Source organism: Procambarus clarkii, chromosome 64, assembly GCF_040958095.1.
Source record: "Procambarus clarkii isolate CNS0578487 chromosome 64, FALCON_Pclarkii_2.0, whole genome shotgun sequence".
NCBI classification, from domain to species: domain Eukaryota; kingdom Metazoa; phylum Arthropoda; class Malacostraca; order Decapoda; family Cambaridae; genus Procambarus; species Procambarus clarkii.
Genome location: NC_091213.1, coordinates 2,299,710 through 2,317,749, shown reverse-complemented (window position 1 = coordinate 2,317,749; position 18,040 = coordinate 2,299,710). Strand labels below are relative to the sequence as shown.

Here is an 18,040-nt window from a genome sequence, read left to right as displayed (position 1 = left end):
GTACTCCTGGCTATTCGCAATTTGCTTGCTTAGATTTTCTGACTACACCTCAGCTTCCTCCATCAGGATGGAAAGAATGGTACCTGTAAATAGGGATAGGATTATAGCTTGTGTAATTAGTGATAATTAGTTACGCCATTAAGCTAATGAGAGGCTGTAGTGAGTATATTGTTTGTACTCGTTACACCCGCTTTTCCAAGCAGAATTATTTTTGTGTATAATATTGTATATTATATATTTCGAATCTCTATTTTATAATAATAATAATAATAATAATTTAGTTAAAGTACATACATAGTTGCAGAGTTACAGTACAAACATTCTGTTTGATTTAAAGATTGATTTGGTAGTACATACAATACCTAAAGCCACTAGTATGCATAGCGTTTCGGGCAAATCTGCATAATGTTTAATCAACATTATGCAGTTTTTATCATTATAATTTGGCTGGCCGCAGCTGCACAACAACAAAGCTGTGGAGGTGAGTGAGACTGAGGAGGTGAAGGTGGGCGAGCCTGGCGGGCTGGTGCTGGTCGTCATGGTCACAGCCCTCCTCCCTGCTGACACTGCCAGACGGGCTGCCAACACCCTCGTCGAGAAACTAGCCAACAACGTTACCCTCGAGAAGGTTAGTGACGTAGATGAGATTACGTATTTCTTAACCAACAACAAAAACATTGTATTGAACATTGTGTTGACCAAACACTAATATATAAATAACAACATTGTTATTTATCTTAAAACTTTATCAAGGTCTTAAAATAATATAAGGAAAAGATAAGTGAGCCTTTAAGTTTTATATTTAATAAATCATTAGTCAAGCAAAGTACTGGAATCGTGAAGACTTTAAAATGCTTTGCCAATCTTTAAAAGGGTGGATTGCTAAATTTGTTAAATTAGATAGCTGCTCCAACAAGTCAGACCTTATCAGATCTGCAGTCTCTTGTAAATCCACTGTTTATGTGAATGAATGTCTGACCAGGTTCAGACAAAATCTCTTACTTAAACTGTGTGGATTCTGAAAAAATTCCCCTCTAATTAAACATTGTTTTGTGCGAGATGGTAAAATTATAGCTAGGAAGACTGACGCTGGAAAAACCTATGTAATAACCACTGAAGCTCACCTCAATTCAATTGCTGCACTTCTCCGTAGTGAGAAGGCATTTCTGAGTGAAGTGGTCGTATTTATGACATCTGAAGCATTGCCTCGGCTGTAAGAAACGTTCCAACTTCACGAGGTCCGGTGTGACGGAAATGCCGAGGCACCTGAAACCATTGTTGGCAGCTTGAATCGGTGATGCAGTGGAAGAGAAAATAACCATCATGGTCTAGTGTCGTTGCTGCAGGGGATTTTTTTGCCACCGCAGTCAGGGCTGGGTTCAAGGAGTTGATGCTTTCAATGATACCAGTTTCTGTCTCTGAGGTGATGAATGTGTTGATTCTACTGTACTGTACTTGCGAAGATGGAGTGGCTGGCAGTATAGCGGCGCGGCGATAAGGAGGTCGGAGGTCTGCAGGGTGGCTTGGTGAGCAGGGGACAGAGGTTTCTCCATCGCCTCCATGCTTGTGAATAGAAGTCCGGCACCATGTCTGTTCTCTCTTATGTCAACCGGGGTAGTGTTGGTGATGGCAGCGATCCTCTCTAGGATCTGTCATCATGAGAGCGGCTCATTCCCTCTAAATCGTACTTTGATCTTTGATCCTGGTGACGGGTAGTTTCCACTTTAGATGTGAGTAATCTCTGGGACCACCCCATCAATGAGCGTCGCAGTGGCAAGAGAGACTGAGGAAGTGACCACAGCAATTCAGAAACCACCCCTTCGACGAGGTCAAAGTGGCAGAGGAGTGTAATTACCTAAATGTAGTTACAGGATGAGAGCTATGCTCGTGGTGTCCCAGTCATCCCAGTACTCCGTCTTATGACACCTGGAAACTACTGATGGTTTTGGCCTCCCACCACCTTATGCGTGTGCTTCCTGGCTCTGCTAGAACAAGAATAAGGGTGCTTGACCTGGGCTTACTTTTATGACCCCACCTGTTGCCGCGTAAGTCTCTAGGCACTTGTTTTTCCCCATACAGAAAAACCAGCATTTTCTGAAACTACGGATCCTCTACATGCATTGGACCTTCCCAGTCAAATGTTATTGTTATAAACACCCTCCTAGTACTTCGGAGCTCATAAACTGTTCAATTAATGTAAACAAAGCTGCCAAAGATTGAGAAAAGATGTACAGGATGTACAAGTACTTGTGTAGCTTGTAAATTCAGGTCTAGGGTTGTAACAGGCATCTCCTTGTGGGATGCCTAATTCAGTCTCTTCTTACACTCAGTGCCTCTAGAACAATACAAATGACTGTCAGTTGGATAAGTAATCTCTGATCCAACAAAGCCAACCACCAATATTCATTTTGGCAAGCTCATTCAAAGTGACATGTCGGTTTACAATGTGAAAGGCAGACTTGAGATCTAGGAAGGTGGCATATGGCATGTCAGAGTACAGGGTAAGAAAGGTGGTGATGCAATGATGCACACTCCTTCCATGCATGAAGCCATATATCTGGGGGATAGCATGGTTCTTATTCTATGGAGGAGACAGTTTAGGACCATTCTCTCGAATGTTTTGCAAAGGCAGCTAGTAAGAGAAATTGGTCGCAAAGCATTCTTTTGATTGGGCTTGGAAAATGAGTATACTGTTGGTCCTAGAGACAGGAAGTTTCCCTGTAATATAGCTCATATTATACAGCTCAAGAAGTGAATTTCCTGGTACTAAAGGAAGCAAACGCAATATGATATATTATCCTCATCGTATGAGGTAACCAGACTGTTGAAATGGTGTACTGTACTATGAAATTGGACTATCATTCTTTTCTTTCACTATTCGGTTTGAAATGAGTTTGTGTATATATGTGGCATTACAAAATATATATATAGTAGATCTGTGTTGCGAACTATTTTCTTTAAAAAAATTATTACAAGTAACTTGTTCAAATTTTTTGATAATTTAACTGTAGTCAAGGGGCCAAAATCTGTCCCCATTTTAGAGTAGGCATAATTTCGTATTTAGGAGACCTACAAAAGAATCACTTGCTACTAGCTACAAAAATTAAGCTGTAATTAATCCCTAATTAGTTACTATATTTTAGGACTCAAATATAGTAACTAATTAGGGATTAATTACAGCCTAATTTTTGTAGCTAGTAGCTTAGTTTATTTTAATAATTTTCTCTTCTGACTATATAAAGAACAGAACATTAGTAGGCTTACTGGTCTATACAAAACATGTCCTATTCACTCCTCGTTATTTTTATACATGCACCTAAATCTTAGGGGATTTCAAAACTGTACAAAGTACTGGCTTGAATGACATTAGTAGATGTGTTTCAGTTAGTGTATCGACACTCGTGGGCATCATTGTCGGAGGCACGGGTGTTGGCGGGGCGACGGGCAGCAGAGGAGGCCAGGCAGCGAGCAGCAGATATGGCATCAGCAGTGGGTGGCACGCTAGGACCTTGTCTCACTGTAAAGGAAGACACCTGTACACACGTCGCCATAACCGATGGTAGGTCACATAGCACAGCCTAAGAGCTCTAGTGTACATAAATTCACTTGTTGTGTTACACCGTTTGTCATATTATTAGTGTTTACATAAAGTCTGAAGGTCTAAAGAATGGGGATTTGTTCTGGGATCCAGGTACCAGAGCATAAGCTTTCTGGCTTATGCTCTGGTAATACCACCAAGACCTAAATAAATCAGACCATCGTGTCCCATCTTAACCTAATACAAGCCAAGTGTGATAAAACTTGTTTAAAAAACAAGGCATCCCAAGGTAAACAATGGAATCAACCATTGCCAGGGGAAAAAGTTTTAAATATCCCTAACTGTAATGCACACAACTGCCATTAGATTGCATCCCAGGGTCTCAGCCAGCTTGCCACCTCACTCTGAACTACCCATATCAAACCAGCCAGCCCCAGAGGGAAGAGAGGAACAGGGCAGTTATGGAGTGCTATTGGGGGCCCTCCATAAAAGGCCAAGATTGAGCACCCTTTGCAGAGGCCACAGCAGTCCCAAAACCTAACTGAGACAGAGACTTCACAGGCCTGAACTACTACTGGGCCCACACCAAAGGTAGAGGGTGGTAGGTGTAATGGTAACTTTTGGTGACAACAGACACATAGTATGGTAACTAAATATACAGGGTGTACCAAAAGTTTGGCCCCACAGGACACATATGTATTTAACACTATAATTTTTGTTTACAACATATATGAATTAGTTACACAGAAATCAAAATAATGTGATATATCAAATGAACACATCCACACAAGGGCCGTCCGTGATGAGGGTTCGAACCTATGCACGGGATGTTCCCAGAAGCACCTTAGTCAACTGCACCACAACATGATTAAAAAAATTGCAACCTGGAGTGTTACTGCCCCTCACTAGGATTCTGCTGAAGTTTCTCCAAAGCCCAATCTGGGTTTCACACAATTCCCCCCCCTGTACCCCATCATGGTCCTTGTGGATTTGTTCATTTGATATATAATATTATTGTTATTTCTATGTGTACTGGAGTAAGGGCATATAAGTAGAACATTGGGTTGACAGAGCCCGGGTGCATGGGGGGGGGGGAATTGTCTGAAACCCCAATTGGGCTTCGGAGACGCTTTGGGATCCTAGTGAGGGCAGTGGCACTCCAGGTTGCAATTCTTTTAACAATGTCATGGTACAATTGACTAAGGCGCATCTGGGAACATCCCATGCATAGGTTCGAACCCTCATCACGGCCCTTGTGGATCTGTTCATATCAATTAGTTATTTTAATTTTTCAGAACCGTTACATTATGACAGCTAACTTTATGAGAGCCAAAAAAATACAGCTGGTGCTTTTGTAAGCTAAAGGACAGCATAACAAGAGAATTTGAAGCCATAAAACTTGCCTAATCTAATACATCCATCGGACCCGTGCGTCCCCTACGGGATTCCCAGGGTCCTGAGCGTTTACTATAAGAGGACTCGCACTCAGGTAATCTCAGGCAGGGTACTACTAACTGGCGCAAACTCTACCAAACAACTTTCTAAGAACTGAACCCCCGGGACGTGTACACTCATGGGGACCTAGCAGGGGGTACCACCGGAAAAGGAAGAGTAAGCAGTACAAAGGGGGAAAGAACCAAGGCAGATCCCCCACCAGGTAGACATACAAAAAGAAAAAAAACTGCAAGAGGACAGCGTACCCAGACGGAACAGAGCCGGCCGCCATGATTGGTGAAAACAAGCTACGCAGCACCCTGCACCCCATCAGTACAAACTGCCCCTTACCCCAAGGTGAACAAGGGAGGCAGAACACCCTAGCACACAAAGGGCTGCCGAAAACCAAACAGTAAATGGCCTAGAAGGGGCAGAACCCAAGGGACTTGTGGAAGGGAACCCCAAGCCCCAAGCACAGTACTTACAGGGCACCTAGGGAAGGAAACCCTAGGTGCATGCAACCCGAGTACTGGAGAATCACTCCCGGCTCACGCACCACCTAGAAGACAGTCACCAGACGCTAGGTACAGTGCTGAAACAACCACCGGAACCAGAGCACATGACCTCGCCCTTTAGCATCAGCCGAAGAACTGGGGTGTGGATCGCCGGCACGGGGGGTCTGGGGCTCCCCCTTCCCCCTCCTGGCGAAGGGGGAGCTGCGCAGACGGTGGCGCGGCGACGAGTGACGTCATATTAGTTTGCTAGTTTTTGTTTGGGGAATTCTATTCACTCGTTCAGTTTTGTGGTTGCAATTTTCACCAGAATAGGGGTTTGTTTTGGGACACTTACCTTTCTGGGTGCCTGACCCAGTCAATCGCAGATATAGAATGCTTCCAACCACACAGGGGGTTTCTATAAGCCATTGCTTCCCTTGCCTCTCTAGAGAGGGGCCAGGTTCTGGCTCGTGGTCCCCGGTAGGCCCAAAGAACTCCATACACATCCCAAAGTCTGACATTAGCATATCAGCCTAGTAAGCTCTGGGGACCCGTAGGGGCTCCCCCCCAGAAAACCAGCATTGAATGTAATGAAATGCCATTTTCTGGGTGAGTCTTGGAGGCTCCTCAGAGCTATCCAGGCTGATAGGGATAGACCTAACTTTTGGCATTAGTCGATGTGGGTGGAGTTCTAGGCCTACTGGGGACCACGATCCAGAATTTGGACCCCTCTGAGAGGCACGAGGAACAATGGCCTATAGAATGCACAGGTGATTTGGGAGCATTGTATATCTGCCCTTGACTGGGACAGGCACCCAAAAACATAAGTGCCTCAAAACAAACCTCTATTCAGTTGAACACGAATAAAATAGATATACGAGTTGAAAGAACTCCCCAAATGAAAACATGTAAACAAGCATAACGTCACACGAGCTGCACCGCACATCTGCACAGATCCCCCTTCCCAGGAGGGGGAAGGGGAAGCCCCAGACCCTTGCGCTGGCAATTCACACCCCAGTTATAAGATTGGATATCAAATACGCAAAAAAACACCGACCGGAGGGAAGGAGAGTTGCCGGGAAGCCTCCAGGACTCGCCCAGAAAAAGGTGTTATTTACATTCAATGCTGGTTTTCTGGGGAGAGCCCTTACGGCTCCCCAGAGCTACTTCATCAAAGACGAAAAGAAAGGGAACTTACCCAGAAAGTGGTCGGTGCTCACATCTCAACACAAAGTCGAGACAAGTGGCAGCAACCGCCGACCCAAAATATGACAGGCCTGACTAGGCCCAGGAACATTCACGAGGTACTGTGCAGCCAGGACTCTGTTCGAATGCCAAAATCCCGTGCCCGAATGTCAATCCAAGACATGTTACCAAAGACAGCAGCAAGAGCAGCAAACTTACAAACGTCATGGACACGAGGATAGACCGCAGGCTGGCTAGACTTAATAACCCTGCAGACGACCTGAGAGACCCGTACCCGCGAAAAGTGAAGAAAGGGAAACCGGATCAACCCAAAGCACGTCCCCGGACACAGAAGCTATGGTGAGCAAATAACAGCGAAGGGCCGCAACCTGACAACACATAATGCACCCCTGGCCTAACCAACCTAGCATCAACAACCCAAGGACCCCTCCGGAAAGCAGCAGTCTCATTTGCCAGAAAAGGAGGAGACAGCTGCAACCGAACATATCTATCACCACAGCCAAAAGAGTAGAAACCCCTGCACCGGAGAAGAGCATGAAGCTCTGCAACACGACCCCCACAGGCCAATGCCAACAGGAAAAAAAGAGCCTTAGAAAAACAATCCTGAACTGAAGGGGCCACAACAAACCGAGGAGAAGAGAGGTAGGAGAGCACTCTGGCCAAAGACCAGGATGGCTCAGGAGGCGTATGAACAAGCCGGAGGTGAAACAATGCACGAGACAGCTTGCAAAACGGTGCAGAAGTGACATCTATACCGAAAGCAAGCGGCAGCCACTCCGCCAGCGCCGCACGGCGAGGAGGCGGGGGGGGGGGGAGGCACAGGAACCCACACCTCGACCAGTCCTGCTGGAAGGCGTCGATCCTGATGGCCTTGCAGTCGGGGAAGGGCGCCACATATACTGGAAGACACCTTGACCATGCCAACGCAAAGAAGTCTACCTCCAGGCGCCTGAACCTCTGGCAGAGCCACCCGAACAAGTCAGTATCAACCGTCCACTCTGTGGACAGGGAAATGAACCGGGACAGGCCGTCCACTAGGACGCTGGACACTACCCGGACATGAACAGAAAAGAGAGCCAAATCCCAAGAACTTGGCAGACGAGTCATCTGAAGAGACCAGTCCCATAGAGCAGTCCGAATGGAGCCGGATCGTCGATCCGCGGGCGACCCGAACCCTCGGAAGTGCAAACCACACTGCCACGAACTCCTGCACAGTGCTGTGGGCCCGACGGAAGGACAAACTGCACCACCCGTGGCCGGCCTGGTGAGCACTGGTCACAAAGCCCCAGCCGAGAGACAACGCATCCGTGAACACATCGAGCGAGGGCTCAGGTAGGCGCCAAGGCACTGAACCCCAAAAAAAAACGAAGAGGAAGCTGGTGACGCAGCAGCCAATGTAAGGCCCCCAGGGGTCGAACCCAGCGATCAGGAGAGAGGCGAAAGGGACGTCCCTAAAGGAACCAGAACAGCCAACAAAGCCAGCTGTACATATCAATACATATACAGTTCGTATCAATAATCTTTTAATATCCCAAGTGATTCAACAAGAGGCTCACAACATTCTCTATATGTATACCTTGTACACTTACCACAGATGTAATCTTGCTCCACACCCACCCAACTGGGCAGCAGCATTTCAGTCATGTGCTCCACACCCACCCAACTGGGCAGCAGCATTACAGTCATGTGCAGGCTGCACCTACAGTAAGCATGCCTTGGATACTTTGCTAAAGATTCCTGGCAGTACACCATTTGTGTACAGGGGTACCTCGGTTTAAAAATTTAATCTGTTCCTGGAGACGGTTCGTAACCCGAAAATTCATAAACCCCATAAGAAATAATGGAAAATTAATTAATCTGTTCCTGACTCTGCAAAAACTTCACTTCAAAGTAAATTTTATTCCTAATTCACCCAAATCTATACTACAAAAGTATGTTCAAGTTATTACTTACCCCTTGCTGATGACTCCTGTTGGCATATAGAAGATGGTGACGAGGTGGGAGGTGTTACTGTTTGGAAGGAGAGTCCCCTTCCATTATAACATCAGGCAGTAAAGATTTTACTGGAGTGCACTCTCTGGCATGTTTTGCCTGCCTACCACTAGGTCCTGGTTGTGGCTCACTGCTTGATTTTCTCACAACGAAACGATCCATTGAAGATTGTTTTTCCCTTCTTCGCAACATTTGTCTGTAGTGAGGCATCACATTGTCAATGAAAAGATTAATGCAATGGCCTACTACAGCTTTCTCTGGGTGAGTCATTTCAATAAAAGTTTGCATTTCTTCCCACATCTGACACCACTTCCTAATTGTTGAGGAAGGGACTTTCTCTTCTGTCTCATCCTCCTCTGAAGAAATATCCCCAGCTGCCTCTTGTTGCTGCTCCTTTTCAAGGGCTTGGAGTTCTTCGGTGGTCAGTTCTTCGTTGTGTTCTTCCACCAACTCCTCCACATCATCCAATTCCAAGCCCCTTTTCTGGCCCAGAGTAACAATTTCCTCAACAATAGGCACTTCATTTACAGGCTCAAACCTCTCAAAGTCTAGTTTTGTCACACATTCAGGCCACAATTTTCTCCAGCCAGAGATCAGGGTTCTTTGAGTCACTTCTTGCCAGGCTTTGTCAACTAGTTTTAAAGCACTACAAATGTTAAAATGGTGTTTCCAGAACTCTTTGAGGGTGAGGTTTGTGGCTTCAGTCACTTCAAAACATTTCCGGAAAAGTCCCCTTTCATAAAGTTTCTTAAAATTCGCTATGATTTTCTGGTCCATAGGCTGAATTAGAGGAGTGGTGTTAGGAGGAACTTGTGAGAAAATTATATCTGTTCAATAATGTATCTTCCAAGCATGGAGGATGAGCAGGAGCATTGTCAAGGAGAAGCAGGGTCTTGAGTGGCAAACTTTTCTCCAGAAGATATTTTTGTATGGCAGGGCACACCACATCATTCACCCACTCCATAAAAAAAATCAAGTCACTCATGCCTTATTATTAGCCCTCCACATCACACACATTTGGTTTTTCTGCACTCTATACTTTTTGAAAACCCTTGGATTTTCAGAATGATACACAAGCAAGGGTTTAATTTTCAGATCGCCACTTACATTTCCACACAGCACAAGCGTAAACCTATCTTTCATAGGCTTGTGTCCAGGCAATGATTTTCCTCCTTGGTAATGTATGTCCTCTTAGGCAATGTTTTCCAGACAGTCCTGTTTCATCATAATGTTGTTTCACATCAACACTTGTTTCACATCTGCACTCGTTCCAGGGGTTTTCTTTACAAGGTCTTCGTGTAATACCCTGGCTTTCTCACAAATGATGGCCTCTTGAAACACTATCACCTGCTAACTCCTTGTTGTGTATCCAGATTAATAACAACTTTTCCACATCCTCAAGTATTTGTGGTCTTTGTTTTGTGTTTATTGACACGCCATTTGCCACTTTATCACTCATAATGTCCTTTTTCTTGGCAAGTACAGTGCATATCGTTGACATGGATTTGTTGTACTGCCTAGCTAGTTCAACACAAGTTCCATTTTCATGCTTACGAATGATCTCTTGTTTTTCCTCTATTGTCATTCTCATATGCGATCTCTTGCCTTAAACCTGACCACTGGCGAGATATATAATAACAACTTTTATGCTCAAATGGCCAAAAATCCGACAAAAAACTGTAAATTCTTGTGAAGAATTCAGGCAGGAGAGTCACTGGGCGTGATCGCCGTGCCACCACGCACTATGTCGGCCGTACGCGTATCAACAAACTCGTATCCCGATGCAAAGTTCGTATCCCGATTCAAATTTTCCAAACAAATCGGGCTCGTAACCCGAAAAGTTCGTAAACAGGGACATTCGTAACCTGAGGTACCACTGTATTTGTCAAAATTCCAGGTCTTTGCGTTGGGCTTCAGCTATCACATAATAGTCCACATTAACTGGGTTTTGCAAGATTAGGCTTCTGGTGGTCCGAGTGAGTGCATCGACTATGGTGTTGCCAGTGCCCGACACAGTGGATGTCTGCTGTGTACTGGAAGATGAACAAAGTTGCATGATACCCAGTGACATGAGAATTAACTTTGGTTGTCATTGCATATGTGAGCGGTTTGTAGCTGGTGAGGATATGAAACTCTAGCCCCCTCATGTAAGTGCCGGAAATGCTGGGTGACAGGTAAGCCAAAAAAATGCTTTGGGATGTTATTCTCCTCGATTAGCTGCTGTAGGACTGCACAGATATGGCCCCTGCAAGGAGCCCGTGCCTTGTCAAGCACAAGACGAAGCTTGAAAAAGTTCAGAGGTATGCCACTAGGCTAGTCCCAGAGCTAAGAGGCATGAGTTACGAGAACAGGCTGCGGGAAATGCAACTCACGACACTGGAAGACAGAAGAGTAAGGAGAGACATGATCACTACCTACAAAATTCTCAGAGGAATTGACAGGGTAGATAAAGATAAACTGTTTAACACGGGTGGTACACGAAAAAAGGGACACACAGGTGGAAACCGAGTACCCAAATGAGCCACAGAGACACTAGAAAGAACTTTTTCAGTGTCAGAGTAGTTAACAGGTAGAATGCATTAGGCCGTGATGTGGTGGAGGCCGACTCTATACACAGTTTCAAATGTAGATATGATTGAGAAAAGTAGGCTCAGGAATCTGTACAATATGACAGAGTGCTGGGGAGACGGGACACCACGAGCGTAGCTCTCATCCTGTAACTACACTTAGGTAATTACTTAGGTAATTACCAGTTGATTGACAGTTGAGAGGTGGGACCAAAGAGCCAGAGCCCAACCCCTGCAAGCACAACTAGGTGAGTACAGATAAATGTGTATTGTGTGTCCATAATACACATATTATAGTATTTATAATATTTATATTGGGTTCCAAGGGGTTGTCATAGCCAGGGGGTGGTAATAGGGGACGAGCTACCATGACCTATAAAATGCTCCTATACGGCATGCGTCTCCAATAGCCTCTGACAACCAAGTCCAACTCCTGCCCTGCATGGGTGGCTTAGTCTTTAAGTCCGGCGGAACTGCTTTTACCGACAGGAGAAGGGGCGAGGGCGTGCCTCTGGCACCTTAAAACCAGCTGCTCCGGATAGATGGGACTCGATAGCCTGGCAAGGCAGCCCATCTAGGGGAAGGAAAACCCTGATTTTAAACCTCCACTACCTTGTGGCCATACCCCTTTTTTGGGAAAGGCTTCAGGAGTCAACCTCGAGGAAAAATCCGGAGTTGGAGCCCCTAAGGCAGTTCGTTGTTGACGTCAACCTCGTTCTGGCAGCTCCTGCGACGTTGCTGGAACCATGTGTATTGGCATTTGCCTTTCCATTGGATAATTCCAGCAACGTGGTTACATACAACCTACAAGTTCTAAAGCCAAGGGTGTACGTGAGTGCGTTATTTGCAAGCACACAGAATGAAGAAACAGGAAGCGAAAATTTATCTGTACCTGGTGCACTGAGAGCGAAGTCGCGCTGTGTACCATGGGCTACTTCGTTGATTATTACTCACTTCCGAAGTACTGAGTGTGTAATACAGTGTGTTACTGTGTAAATAGTGTGTGAAACTGTACATATTGTAATTTTAGTGAATTTTTAACAAGTAATATTGCAACAATAAACATTTATTTTGGACACATTACTGACACATGTATCACAGTTCCATGGAACATTATGAACGTTCTACTGTATACATATTGTAAAGGACACAAATATGCATCATGTACGATAAAAATAAATAAAATAAAACCGCATTGGAAATACATAGAATAAATAATTGAAAATATATTTGTGACAACACCCGATGCTTGAATGGCCCGCGCGACCGTGTCTGGGCGATTCACGCACGGGCGACCAGGCCCTGATGATGTCACAGCGCACCTTGTCCACGTCCCCACAGCGAAAGTAAGTGGAATTTGGTATTTATTTTTACATAGACATGTTCAGGGAAGGGAATTTATCATTTTATGAAGAAAAAGAAATTTTTGGGAACACTTTATTTCATGTGCACCGGGGGAATTTCACAATAAACTCAGCGCAGCACGGTGGTTAAAGCAGCAGACATTGTGTAACAAGCTAAGCTTGGTGTAGAAATTATAGATTTCTGATCATAGGGGTTAAATTGTACCACATGGTTTTACACAAACTTGCAGTGACAGAGGAGTTTTACCTGACTAGTCGGAAAAAGGTCACTGGCCAGAGATTAAGGGATTAGCAAGGCAGGAAACAAAATGGCTACCTCCCTGGTATTAATTCAACAAGTGATGAATAATTCAATAAATACAGTAATTGCAGTAATAACCAATCTGGTTTAAGGTCTTAGGTTAGGTTAACATGAATGTAGAGTAAAGATCAGGGTCGTATGCTGTCACAGAGAAAGTGACGTCATGTAGAAGTGGAGAGGCTAGTTCGTTACGCTGGATGACTCGGCCTGGGTCAAGGATCTTGCGGCCTATGGGGTGACTACAGCCTACTGTATTATTAATTCATAGCATATAAATTTAGGTCACTATTCAATATCGTAAGTGAAAATAGCCAGGCTCAAGATGCCCATAGAATTACCATCAGTTTTAATAGGAATTCAACCATCTGGGTTGGCCAGTAAATAAGATTAGCTTTTTCAATTTAACCCTGCTTGGTAATTTAATAGCCAGGAAAGCTGGCGGAGTAATACTAGCTAGCTTCAGTCTAAAGACAGAGCAGGCTAGTCAGTGTGGAGTGAGCAGTTGGGAGGTCACCATCTCACCTCCAGAAGCCAGAACAACCTCCGTTGGTTTCTTAGATTACGGTAAAGTGCTTGAGAGTTTGGTACAGTTAATTCCCAATCATTTTGCCCCTTAGGAATATATTCAGTTTAGGGAGTGTTAAAGATAGGGAGTGTTTTCTTTTTTATATTCATTTGATTAATCTTGATTTAATAAATCTTGTTTGGTATTTATGGTATTTTTGAGTTTTCCCATAGGAATATATATGAATGTCCTTGCTGCGGCACCTAAGAGCCAGGTTTTTATTGAATGAGTCGCTACCCTACTCACTTGGACTCAGACTCAAGCGGATTAACAACAAAGAGGAGACGCTATATTCCTAGCTTGATGACCTACGGGATATGTTCAGGAACAGAGACTACCCAAAGACAATAATACACGCAGCCCAGGAGAAACTCGGAGAAAAAACAAGGGCAGAGCTACTCAGACCTATAACACAAGAAGTGGAAGACAAGAGATGGATCCTCCCAACCCTTTTCTTCCCCGGCCTTGCAGCACAGCTTAAGATAAAACTCCAGGAAGTATGGACATGGATGAGAGAAACGTACAGTGAATATCCATCCTGGGTAAAATTCCCACAAAACCCTCCCATGATCGCCAGGAGGCGAGGTAAGTCTATAAAGGACCACCTTGTTAGAGCAGGTGTACAGGCAGATCATCTCAACCGAAAAGGGGGAGAGGACCAGCCCCAGGTTACAGGGCATGAAAATAAAACCTACAGACCCTAACCTAACCTGACACAGGTTTGGAGTGCGACCTGGGTTGAGGCAGAGTATGCAGAGTGGTTAGGAGGGGCCTACAAGTACAAGCAGTTAAAAGCTCTGTACCTCAGAATACAGTCCTTGCCCCACTGCTTTTCCTTATTCTCATATCAGATATAGACTCAAATACAAGTCACAGCTTTGTATCATCCTTTGCAGATGACAAAAATCAGCATAAAAATTACCTCTGCTGAAGACATTGAAAAACTTCAAGCAGATATTAATAAAGTTTTCAACTGGGGCAACAGAAAATAACATGTTGTTTAACAGTGATAAATTCCAGGTACTCGGGTACCATAAAAATGAGGACCTTAACCCTTAAACTGCGCATGGCGTATATATACGCCCTGAGTAACATGTCCCATGGTGCGCATGGCGTATATATACGCCATAGGGTGCCAGGCCTGATTCAAATGGCCCGCAGCTACACGGGGTTCACAGTAGCTTCCTCAGGGCTCTTGTAAACAGATGCAATTTAAAAAAAAAATCGTGGGCAATATTCTCAGGTGTGAGAGGCACAGTACTGTTGGAGCAACCAAGGCCGGCGCACGCAGCATGAGCGAACAGCATTGATGTTCAGCTTGTGACCACAGCATCGCCGAAAAATGTCAAAATAAATATATAATTGTTATTATTTAGCGATGACAATATTACAGATGACCAATGACTGTGATATAAATAACCAGGGTTGTGATAATAGCAGGATTGTTGTAATAATTAGTGCTGTGGGAGGAGTGATGCTGAGAGACGGAGGGAGACAGCATCGTTTACTGACTGTGTGGCCACCTGTTATTGTTTGCATTCACCATACCAGGTCAGTGGTTCTCTATGGTGAACACAAATGTAGATACTTATATATAATGTGTGTATTAGTGTATTAACAGCAAAAGGATTATGCTGGGAGGAGCCATATGGGTGACGGAGGTGACGTCGTCTGCACGATTTGTCTAGCTGTTTAGAGGGTGGCTACTATGCTCTTTGGGCGCACTACAAGCTTAGGTGTACAGTTACGGTGCATAAAACATGTAGATATTTATATATAATATGTGTATATAGGGTAATAACACTGCAAAAGGTATTGTTGGGGGAGAAAGTTTAGTGCGTGTGACCTTGAAAGAGTGAGGGAGCCGCCAGCCGCCATCTGTGTATAGCGACGACTCTTAGTGCCTGAACTAACTATATCAGCTTAGCTGTACAGTTGTGTTGAATAAAATATACACATACTTATATGTAACGTCTGTATATAGTGTAATAACACCACAACTGGTATTGTTGGGGGAGAAAGATTAGTGCGTGTGTTGAGGGAGTGGCAGCGAGTGGCTGGCTGGTGTGTGGCGGTAACTCCTCGTTGCTTTTCGACTCTCAATACCAACTTAGTGGTTCGTTATGGTGACCAAAACTTGCCAATACTTATACATAACCTGTGTATAGAGTGTAATAGCAGCAAAACTATTTGTTTATAGTTTTATAAACATAATAATTGAATCACTAATATGCACATCATACTTTTGAGTATAGCGATTATTAACCACTTTTATTATATAAATATATTACAATACACACTATTGAATAATATTACTGCAAAAAAACTAAGAAAAAATCAATCGGAGACATTGAAACAATTAGGTAATAATATCTTTGTGGCAACTCCCATCTGTCAACGCGGGTGACGCTGACCGGGTCTGACGACCGCTCTGTCAACGCCCACTTTTTGCCAGATTTCCTCGGTCAATTGCGCCCAAAATATGTCACCTACGATTTTTTATTTTTTCCGTGCTCAGGGGACACAAATTAACATGTTTAGAAGACGAAAAAAAATTTTTGAATTTTTTTTTTTCTTGCGCACAGAGGTGTAAATGTCCCAAGGACCCCTGAGCAGTGTAAGGGTTAAACATAACACAGGGTACAAAACACAATCAAATCTGCCCATAGTAAGAAAGCAGATGCAAAGGATTTGGGAATAATGATGTCTGACGACCTAAATTTTAGGGAGCATAACCAAGCAAGTATTGCGTTAGCTAGAAAAATGATAGAATGGATTACGAGAACTTTCAAATTCAGGGATCCCATCACAATGGTTGTACTCTTCAAGTCACTTGTGTTGTCCCATCTTGAGTATTGCTCAGTACTCACTTTCCCCTTCAGAGCAGGAGAGATTGCTGAAGTGGTGGGAATGCAGAGAACATATACGGCCTACATAGACGCGATAAAGCACCTAAATTATTGGGATCGTCTCAAAGCTCTTCAAATGTACTCGGTAGAAAGGAGACAAAAAGAGATATCAAATAATATACACGTGGAAAATACTTGAGGGTCAGGTCCCAAGTCTATACAGTAAAATAACAACATACTGGAGTGAACGATATGGAAGAAAATGCAGAATAGAACCAGTGAAGAGCAGAGGTGCCATAGGCACAATCAGAGAACACTGTATAAATATCAGAGGTCCGCAGTTGTTCAACGTCCTCCCAGTGAGAATGCGAAATATTGCCGGAACAACAGTGGACATCTTTAAGAGAAAACTAGATAATTTTCTCCAAGAAGTGCCGGACCAACCGGGCTGTGGTGGATATGTGGGCCAGTGGACTGCTCCAAGCAACAGCCTAGTGGACCAAGCTCTCACAAGTTAAGCCTGGCCTCGGGCTGGGCTTGGGGAGTAGAAGAACTCCCAGAACCCCATGAAGCAGGTTTGTGTATTAACGGCATTATTATATACACATTTTTGTAATAGTTATTAAACCTATATTATTCTTTTGTATACTGTATTTATAATATGAAATTCTTATTATTATTATTGCTATTGGTAGAGAGGCTGGTGGGTGCATTGGACATCGGGTGAACGAATTAGGTAAATTCTGCTACTTTGCATTCCTTGTCTATGAATGCTGTTTCTGCTTGGTGGGTTCAGTCCACTGGAAGCTGGGATGTGATTACATGCCCGAAGTTAGTTATAGGTCACAGGACGTCCAAGCAGTGTGGCAAATCCATCGTAAATCTTTACCATACCAAAGAATTCCAGTAGTTTTCCCCTCAGAGTCTGCTATTATGGTAAATTTTAAGTTTACCTTTTACTTCGATATTTAAGTTTGTTATGCAATATGAAACTATTAAGTGACAAATATAATTTTCATTGCAATTCATAAGCCCGACATTAAAGAGTACACACTTCAAAATCAAACCCCATACCATACATTGGTATGTGAGCAAATTGGCGACTGAGCAAACAAAATTCATCTATATTGGTATTGCATTAGCTTATATGTTTGTAGACTAATAAACAGTAGTAGTGGCTGATGGATATGACTACCAGTTATGTCCCTTAACCATACTATTACATAGATCAAATATATAGCACTTACAATAATGATTACAGATATATAGTTCTATCAGCCATGTAAATAATTATTGTACAGTAACTAATTATAATTATTTTAATAAGTCTCACTGGACAAGAATCCTTTGTATAATCTTTTTCCAGACAGGGTTGAGTCATGGGTGGTGGACACAGCTCTCAAGCGGCAGGAGGTCCACGCTCACACACCTACAATCATCCAGAGTACTATCAAAGCCAGGTTCTCTCTTCTCTCCTATGGTGTACCCAAGACTAAAAAAGCATAACAATGGTGTTCTGAAGAAAAATAAATTATATGCAACTATATACAGTACATTAACTCCTGGAAGGATAGGAATTTTGTTGAACAAGTGATTGTAGTATTAGATTATAATGTCAAACGATGGACTGTCAGTCATGATGCAGCTGTTATATTTACAACACTGGAAAACCTGTAACAAATTTGTTGTTTGTAAACCTCATAAAAAATTGCTGTACAGTGCTCTATGAA

The 18,040-nt window shown here is 43.7% G+C and overlaps 1 protein-coding gene across 2 annotated transcripts in view; it reads left to right on the top strand.

The window, feature by feature from the left end:
- LOC123768905 (interleukin-1 receptor-associated kinase 1-binding protein 1) overlaps positions 1–18,040 on the top strand; it is a 30,906-nt gene extending 12,866 nt beyond the window's left edge. Inside the window, exons 2-4 of one of the 2 annotated variants that reach the window (XM_045759694.2) lie at positions 458–628; positions 3,385–3,559; positions 17,677–18,040. In XM_045759694.2, coding sequence (XP_045615650.2) covers positions 458–628; positions 3,385–3,559; positions 17,677–17,816 — 486 coding nt within the window. In that variant the 3' untranslated portion in view covers positions 17,817–18,040. Of the gene's footprint in view, positions 1–457; positions 629–3,384; positions 3,560–3,916; positions 4,297–17,676 lie in introns of those variants that run through there. The other variant, XM_069309057.1, reaches the window with a different exon arrangement.